The sequence below is a fragment of the Podarcis gaigeae genome (assembly GCF_964106915.1).
Source record: "Podarcis gaigeae genome assembly, chromosome: 13".
In the NCBI taxonomy this organism is placed as follows: domain Eukaryota; kingdom Metazoa; phylum Chordata; class Lepidosauria; order Squamata; family Lacertidae; genus Podarcis; species Podarcis gaigeae.
In genome coordinates, this window is record NC_139689.1 from 29,224,248 (window position 1) to 29,233,658 (window position 9,411).

Sequence of the window (9,411 nt, forward strand, 5' to 3'; positions counted from 1 at the left end):
GGGAAAGAAAGATCTTTCCACCCACTCATTCCCCCTCCCCTCACTACCCCACTCTGGTTTCAGGAGGACCAACAGCCCTCCCTCCTTCCCTTCTTCTCTCTCGCACAGACACAGTGCCAGGTTCAAAGGCACTTTCGATCAGCCCCAGAGACAGAATGTCAAAACTTTGGCATAACGGGGAGAAAATGTCCTGAGTGGATTGAGCTGTCTCCTCCTACAGGGTGAGGTGGGGACAGGGGGCAACGTGACAAGCCGACTGGGCAAAAAAAGTCACTCAGTAAGGTGTTGTGGGCAGAGAGAGCAGGACTCTTGATGCACATGTCTCTCTGTGTGTGCAAGAGATTGCGGGAGGTATTGGTTGGAAGGCAGAGGGTGGCAAAGAGAGAAGGAAAACCAGTGAGTGGTGTGTCAGGCCTTGACCAGGCAAGAGGACTGGGCTCAAATCCTGGTACGAAGGTCACTTGAGGCCAAGTCATCCTCTCACAACCTAGCCTCCCACACAGGGTCATTGTGAGGACAAACAGTTAGAAGCATAGGCATGCATACCCTCCAACATTTCTCTCATGAAAACAGGGGCGCCCTATTCCATAACAACAACAATAACAATAATTTTACTATTTAAACCCCACTGCTTTTGAATTATGGTGCTGGAGGAGACTCTTGAGAGTCCCATGGGCTGCAAGAAAATCAAACCTCTCCATTCTTAAGGAAGTCAGCCCTGAGTGCTCACTGGAAGATCGTGAAGCTGAGGCTCCAATACTTTGGCCACCTCATGAAAAGAGAAGACTCCCTGGAAAAGACCCTGATGTTGGGAAAGATGGAGGGCACAAGGAGAAGGGGACGAGAGAGGACGAGATGGTTGGACAGTGTTCTCGAAGCTACCAGCATGAGTTTGACCAAACTGTGGGAGGCAGTGGAAGACAGTAGTGCCTGGCGTGCTCTGGTCCATGGGGTCATGAAGAGTCGGACACGACTAAATGACTAAACAACAACAACAACATCTGACTGCGTTGCCCCAGCCACTCTGGGCAGCTTCCAACATATACAAAAACATAATAAAACATTAAACTTTTTTTTTTTAGCCCTCCTCTATACAGGATTGCCATGAGACAGCTCAGGAGTCAGATAACTCCATACCCTCCAACATTTCTCTGATGAAAATAGGGACGTCCTAAGGAAAAGCGAGGCATTCCGGGATCAAATCAGAAAAGGCTTCTATCAATCCAGGACTGTCCTTGGAAAATAGGGTCTGTGTAAATATGCCATCTCAGGCTCCTTGGGGGAAAAGATGGGGTAACAATGTGAAAAGCAAAAAGAACCACATTCACACCATACATTCAAAGCACCATGTGCCACTGTAAACAGTCATGGCTTCTCCCCCAAACTTCTGGGAGCTGGAGTTTGTTAAGGGGGCTGAGAGTTGCTAGGAGAACTCTATTCCCTTCACGGAGGTACAAATCTCAGAGTTCTCTGAGAAGAGGGCTTAATAGTAAAAACCACTAGACAGTCTCCTCTGTTGTAGGAGGAGTGGGGTGATTCGCAGGCCCCCCTGCCTCTTGCATGGAAGGGGGAGCTGTCTAACCTTCTGCCAGCGGGGCTCTTCCCTGACAAATGACATAGACTCCCCCTCCCAGCCCATCCTAGTTCCTGACAGTAATTTGGTTATACTGGATGAACAGCTTCAATAAAGTGTCCTTTCAATAGAGTTATTAAACGACTATCCAGTGCGAGATAAAGCAATCCGTTCCCTCGCCCCCAGCATTGCCAGGACCTCCATCAAGCTCCTGGAAAGGTCTTCTCAATTACTCCACGGCGAGCGGAAGAGTGTGCGAGAGAAATGGCCCCAATTTAGACAGGCCCCGCAGGCTGATCCTGATGGTATCAGCCCAAAGTACTCGGGACTAATTGCATTCGGTCAGCCTGGGCTATAAAGCCACTCACCCAGAGCCGGTTGTGTGAGCCGGACACAGCCAAGCATTTCCCCAGCCATGAGCGCCAATGGTATCGCGGCTGTGGCCGAAAGCTACCAGAAGTTCAACCCTCGGGCCTACCTGCAAAACAACTACATGCCACCCCGTGCCAACTTCACGAGTGAAGAGTTTGCAGTGCCCTGGAAACTTCGCTGCCTGGCAGATGCCTTTGCCACAGGTAGGTAGACCTGTAAGTGTTGTCCTTTGCAAGCGGGGGTTGCCTGGGTTTCCCTTTGTCTCGTTTGAAAATCTTCTGCCTTGCCTCTTGACAGGGCCAGCCCACCCATGAGGCAAGATGAGACACCCGCCTCAAGCGGCAGGATTCACAGGGGGGCAGATCCCAATGCAAGCCTTTATTCTTTCCTTGTTCCCAATGTAGATCTTCATTCCCCCCCTTCTTCCCTGGCTGGGAGGAGGCACCATTTAGTGGTTCGGCCTCAGGTGCCAATATGTCTTGGGCTGGCCATGCCTCTGGGTCATTTTTACCTTTTTCTTGACAACGTCACCATCCATCAGAAGTAAGCTTTCCAAATGCGGAGCTGTCTAAATTTGAAACAAAAGTGCATTGCAAAAAAAAGAAGAGCTCCTTTGTAAACTTGGAGGGTGGGGAGTAAAATGCTTGCAAAACCTGAACTATGACCTTCCAGGACCTCAGCATCTTTCTAACATTAATTAATTAATTAATTAATTAACATTAGTTAGCTGAACCCAGGCAACTGACTTAGATTAGGTGAGATTTAGGCCTTGTAAGAAGCTCCATTAATGTGTGGCCCCAAAATTTTGCTTTCCCCTGAAACCAATGCCAAAGTTTAGTGCTAGTTTAGTGCCATTTTGAGTTCCAGCATCCTTAGGATTCTTTAAATGCTCTTTAGATGGTGTGCATGCAGCCCAAGTCACTCGTTTTTTTAACCATCGCCAGAGGCTATCAACCACAGAAGTGATCGCAGGTGTAAGTCTTTGCTCCATTAGCTTGCTTAGCATAGGACTAGACAGGCCAGCTTTCTGGTCTGGTGTTTTATTTTCATATTGATAGTGATTACACTTTCTCCCTTAAAAAAAACACTTCTCTTAAATAAATTTCTTAATTGGATTTCTGAGCTGTGCCTGTTTCTAGAGCCCTGAAACTTTGCACCAAATACTGAGGATTGTAGCCAATGCTAGTCTTAGTCAGAGTTAAGGGACACGACTAATCCAGGTTCATGAATTTGAACAGGTCTTCTCCGAATAGATTTTCGTTGAATACAATCCAGATACTCTGGCAATCTTGCAGACTGATATATTAGTTGCAATCTGCTACTCCGTACAGTTTGTAAATCATAACCTCTTTACCTTTTCATCTGCTGGCAAATAAAACAAACAGGAGTCAAGAAGCAGGAGGTAAAACTGAGCTGCTGGGGTGGGGTCTGCCTATAAGATCTTTGCTCTGTGCTGCTTGGCGCTTAATCTTAGGAAAGGTGGCGACTTGCAAATTAACTGAGTTCTCTTGCAAAGTTTGCAGAGCAGCTGAGCCATCTCACAAAGCGGGCTGCTTTGATAGACTGTGATAGATTCCTGCTGTGATCTACTGTGGTAGGTTCCTGCCACGGGACTTTGCAAGAGCTCCATTAACAGGTGGCCCTGAAATTTCAGGTCCCCACTCCAAATAAAACCCACAACTGATGCCAAAGTTAAGTGCTAATTGGACAAGGATGGATTTGGGGGGGGCATTAACTAGTGGCTCCAATTTGCTGTGTCAATTACTTAGTTTGGGGGGTGGCACAAAAAGTGTGTGTGTTTGTGTGTTCTTAAATGAATGTGCACAGCCAATGTAGGAGAGGACACTGCCACATTTTATCCAGCTTAGAAGGTTCTTTTTTTTCATATGTAGCAAGGTTAAAGCTTACTGGGAAATGATACATAATATAATGAAAAGGATGTTTAAAATAACCTTTGTAAAAACAAACACAAAAACCAGAAGCTTTTCTTTTAGGAATGATAGGGACAGAACTACCTAAAATGTATAGAAACGTATTCATCTATGCTACTACAGTGACAAGTATGTTACTTTCCCCCAAAATGGAAAAAAAAGCAGAAGTCCCAGTAAACGAAGAATGGATGCAAAAACTTGTGGAATATGTAGAAACTTACCAGAAGAATACAAAATCAAGATAACATTATATATATATATATATATATATACATATATATATATATATAAGAATGGAAATGGTTTATTGAATATTTACAGATAAATTATAAACAGATAAAAACATTGGCAGGATTATTGTAATAATCTGCAGTTTTATAAGAGTATATATTTAAAGAAGATGAATAAATGAGCAAATTAAGTTAATTTGGATATTCAGAAGATATTAAAAATTAATTTAAGGAACTGCAGAAATAGGTGGAAGGAAGTCAAATTTTGAACTATCAATATGAATGTAAAATTAGTGAAATGTATAAACTAGAAAGAAAGAAAGAAAGAAAGAAAGAAAGAAAGAAAGAAAGAAAGAAAGAAAGAAATACATTTTTTCTAGCTTAATCAGTGAGATCATGAGTGGGAGGAGGGCAATTGACCAACGAGAGGGGAGGATCCTTATGGGCAGGGGGATCCCGGAGGAAGAGGCGACTGAGTCACTTCTACGAGATGTGAAGGAGGACCCAGATGCCTCGGCTTCTCTTGCCAGACAGCGTGTTGTGATGTGGAGTCAAAGGGATGCTAGTTTGGTAGGTGGCTTGCGAGACATCACAATATGGAACCTGCTCTTCCGGCTATGTGGAAGACTTAAAATGTAATGTGTGTGCAGATTCTTACAACTTGGCTGTTTTGGAAAGATGCAGAAAACAGGACCATCTTTCAAGTTGCCTGCCCCTCATTCCTCCAGGCCTTGATTGGCTGGGAGCTTCTATCTGACTTTCCCTTGGGCATTTTAACCGTCAGCGATAAGGTGACCAAATGCAATAGAATACAAGCCTCTTGTGCCTGTGATATTTTATTAGAAGCAGCAATTTTGGCAGGTGCTGTTTTTCCTGTATCTCCTGAACTACTGTATCGCAAGTACTGGATCCTCTTCCTTCTCAATATAATTTCAGTGGGATCTCAATATGATTTCCATGGGATCAAATCTGTTGGGGTGCGAGGAGGGGGAGAAGGGGAGCATTTGCAGCAGGCTTCACCATTACATTTTCCAACACAAACAGAAAAGGGAGCCAAGAAGCCTGGATTCTAGGTTTCTCCCCAAGATATGACTTTAGCCATTTGACTTCCACCCTTCCCCTTATGGGAAGGTCTTTTCTGGGCAGAAAATTAGGGGGCAGGGTATTGAATCCTCTTTTATGATTGTATTTGGGAAAGACTTGCACTCCCCCTCCACCCTCATTATGAATACAGATTTATTTATTTTCTAAGAGGTTTCCAGTATTTTATATACCGTATTTTTTGCTCTATAAGAGCCACTTTTTCTCTCCTAAAAAGTAAGGGGAAATGTGTGTGCGTCTTATGGAGTGAATGCAGGCTGCGCAGCTATCCCAGAAGCCAGAACAGCTAGAGAGATTGCTGCTTTCACTGTGCAGTGATCCCTCTTGCTGTTCTGGCTTCTGAAATTCAGAATATTTTTTTCCTTGTTTTCCTCCTCCAAAAACTAGGTGCGTCTTGTGGTCTGGTGCGTCTTATAGAGCAAAAAAGACGGTAATTGCTGATCGCCGGAGATGATTGCACCTTAGTTCTTTATTCTCACTCCTTGCAGGGGAAATCTGCGGCCGCACCCTTATTGATATTGGCACAGGCCCCACCATTTATCAGCTCCTCAGTGCCTGCGACTACTTTGAGGAGATAGTGGCCACAGACTACCTGGAAGTGAATCGGGCCGAGATAAAGAACTGGGTGCTCGGTGAAGACTCCAGCTGCTTTGACTGGTCCCCTTACATCCAGTATACTTGTAAGATTGAAGGCAATGGGTAAGAAATAAATGCAGGAGAGAGGGGCACGGCTTCCCAAGGAATAAGCCTGGGGATGCAATCATGGTTACCTGTGATCTACCACGCCTTACTGGCTGCTGGCGCTGTGGTCTAAACCACTGAGCCTCTTGGGCTTGCCGATCAGTAGCTCGATGGTTCGGATCCGCGCAACGGGGTGAGCTCCTGTTGCTCTGTCCCAGCTCCTGCCAACCTAGCAGTTCGAAAGCACGTCAAAGTGCAAGTAGATAAAGAGGTACTGGCTGTGCAATGCAGGTGACAAGGAGCTTAGCAGAGGGATGGGAAACCTATGGCCATCTAAGTATACCCATTACAAAGCATCTTTTTACAATATACTGAGGTAAAACACCTACAATATATGATTACTGCGGCAAGACTGCTATATGCACAAAGACTGCTATATGCACAAAGAAAAGCATAGCCTTACCCACTATAGAAGAATGGCTGATAAAATTATCGGACTTGGCTGAGATGGCTAACATGTTTAATTAGAGAAAAATCATTACCAACATTTGTTGAGGATTGGAAATTTCTTATGGACTTTTTGCGCGAAAGAGAAAATGAGCTTGTAATATCTGGATTTGAAGATTGAAAAAATGCTGGTTTATAGAGGATAGAATGGTTGGATCTTAAAGAATAAATATCATATGTAGCCGCAGAGAGCTGGAAGTCCTTTTATTTTATCTTTCTTCAGTCCCCCCCCCCCTTCTATTCCTTTTCTCTTTCTTTTTCCTTCTTTAGATTTCTCGTATTTTCTTCCTTCTGACTTTGCTCCTTTTTAGATTCAGAAACAACTATCTGACTTTTAGAAGACATCTGGAGTTTTTAATGTGTGGTGTTTTACTGTGGTTTTATAGTTTGTTTCGAAAGCCTCCAGGAGTGGCTGGGGCAATCTTGTCAGATGGGCGGCATATAAATAACAAATGATTATTTATTTAGGGAACCGTGGAAGGAAAAGGAGCAAAAGCTGAAGAAGAAAGTCAGAAGGATCCTTCCCATCGATGTCCACCAGGCCAAACCTCTAGGTTCCTCTCTCAGCCAACCAGCCGATGCTTTGGTCTCTGCTTTCTGCCTGGAAGCCGTGAGCCCTGACCGGCCAAGTTTCGACCGGGCCCTGCGGAACGTCACGACGCTTCTCAAGCCTGGTGGCCACTTCCTCATGATCGGGGCTTTGGACGAGTCCTTCTATTTGGCTGGAGAAGCCAAGCTGTCAGTCGTGCCCGTCAGTGAGGCAGATGTCAAGGAATCCTTCGCCAAGAGCGGCTATCGCACCCGCAACTTCCGTTCCTACGTCATGCCGCCGAGCCTGAAGATTGGCGTGGATGACGTGCAAGGGATCTTCTTCATCCATGCGCAGAAAACAGCCTGATCCCAGCTCGCCTAGCAGAAACACACACACAAGGCCCTTGCCCCCGAAAACCCAGCTTATTGCATGCTGCTCCTGTTCTTTTCTGTATTGCTGCTCCTGTGCTGATAGCTGATCCTCCATTCTGTGGGTGCAAATAAGTGTGTGTTCACGTCCACAGCATACATTTAACACGTTTAAAGCCTATGGCTTCCCCCCCAAACTGTAGTTTATCCCTCACAGACCTAGAGTTCCCAGCACCCTTAACAAACTACAGTTTGCAGAATTATTTGGGAGGAAGCCAGATGCTTAAAATGTTCTCTTGCATCGTTCACACAGATCAAAATGCCAGCCTGTTGTTTTTCCCCCCTCACCTTTAACCCAGATTTACTATTTCTGTGGAAAATCTAGTGCTGAAATCTAAACAAAAATCCTGTTGCTGACAGGCCTTTTGTGGCATCTGAATGACCTGTTTGCAATATCAAGCCCCCCCCCCCCATTTATTGCAAAGCTTGTATCTTGTAAACCACTTAGAGGTTTTACTATGATTAAGTGGTATGTAAATTTTGTTATGAAATAAATCTGGAAGTACCTTTCCTTGGTACATGTTCCTTAGGACATGAAGCAGGATGGAGGTTTCCCAAATGTTGACCTTTTTACTTTCCATATTGACTCTTCTGCCAAGGTATCCTAGCACGTTGCAGAAGATTCTGAGGCATGGCCTGTGGTAAGCTCTCGTCTTCCTGTGTGAGGCACTGGCCAGGCCTCTTGGGCTTCAGAAAGTGCAACCCAGAACAGAGCCTTCAGTCCCCTATATTCCCTCCTCATTGCAGGAGAAAATCAGTAGTATGGTGCAGGCAAAACCTATATTTCAGGTAAGCTTTGCTGCCATTATTATTCCCTTTCCTGCCCATGTTCAGGCAGGAGGTCTTGTTGCTTGTGTAGGTAAAAAGCACCACTCACAAGAGGGAGGTACCAGAAGGCTTGAGGGAACCTTAAGTATTGGGTAGAAGCACAAAAGTAAATAAATCCCTGCACATATTTGTCAGGGACAAGGGTTGTAGTCAGGAAATCCTAACATGTTGGTTTTCCGTGTGCAATGTTTCGTAATGGAGCAGTATTTTGTAATATGAGCCCTCCGCTCGCCCAGTACAACCCAGACACTGGTTTATTACCGTACCTGTTTGCAAACACAAAGGCAGAAATCTAAGAGGGAAATCTCCTCTTGCTGAGGAGAACATGTCGCTAGAGTCTGAATTAGGCGTGGCAGTCCAGAGGTTTAAAAAAACAACAACGGAGGCATCCGAGGACAAAATTAAGTGCTTCACCAGACGTGTTTCGATTTCTTATTTAAATAGCAGCTGCTGGTGGGCGGATATCAGATTGGGATGTTGTTGTTTCAAAAACCCTTCCCTCTGTGGCACAGTCCAGGTTAAGGAGATGTTCACAATACCACATACCAGTGCACTCCCACTGCTAGGTTTTTAGCTTTCACACAACACTAGCCACATTCAAGATCAAGCCAGTGGTTTTCCTCACAAACACTGCTGCATGATGCATCCCCCCACCAATCCAATTAGAAAACAGAATGCGGAATAAGCGATAATATGAACATTTGAGGCAGCTGTCACATGTGCAGATGAGAGCAAATGCTCCATGAATGTTCCAGGGGAAAGTGACAGGGCCAGGAAACCAAAAAGGTTCTGTGCATCAGGCAAAGGCACCTGCTTCCAATGGAGGCCAGACATTTTTAAAAATTCCAGCAGGCATGGTAATTGAATTTTGACTTCATAGTCTTAACTCGTTTTTACTCATTGCATTGTATCCTTGAGATGGCTGTAGCTAAGCGGCATATAAATTGTTTAAACAAACGCAATTAATAAAATGCATCCTTAACAACAACAAAAATATTCCGTTTGCAAAATGTATCTCTGCTCGCCAAGAACATGGGCGAGCTTTCGGGCACAGAGATAGAAACATAGGAGGGGGCCTCCTATGAAGTCCAGACTTATGCATCTCAATATCAAGTCCATTTAGCCCAGGATAATATGTCCAGACTGGCAAAAGGAGTCACCATGGGGGCTTTCAATTCTTAGGGGCCGAGGTCCCTTTGGCTCCCGCTCAATAAAATATTTGAGGGGG

General features: G+C 44.9%; 1 protein-coding gene across 1 annotated transcript; it reads left to right on the forward strand.

Annotated features, from left to right (window-relative positions):
- Window positions 1-1,535: 1,535 nt before the first annotated feature.
- PNMT (phenylethanolamine N-methyltransferase) lies at window positions 1,536-9,177 on the forward strand. The gene is made up of 3 exons (XM_083708868.1): window positions 1,536-2,148; window positions 5,696-5,906; window positions 6,864-9,177. Exons 1-3 carry the CDS (start codon window positions 1,989-1,991, stop codon window positions 7,291-7,293), a joined length of 801 nt encoding a protein of 266 aa, XP_083564994.1. The 5' UTR covers window positions 1,536-1,988; the 3' UTR covers window positions 7,294-9,177.
- The last annotated feature ends 234 nt before the right edge of the window (window positions 9,178-9,411 follow it).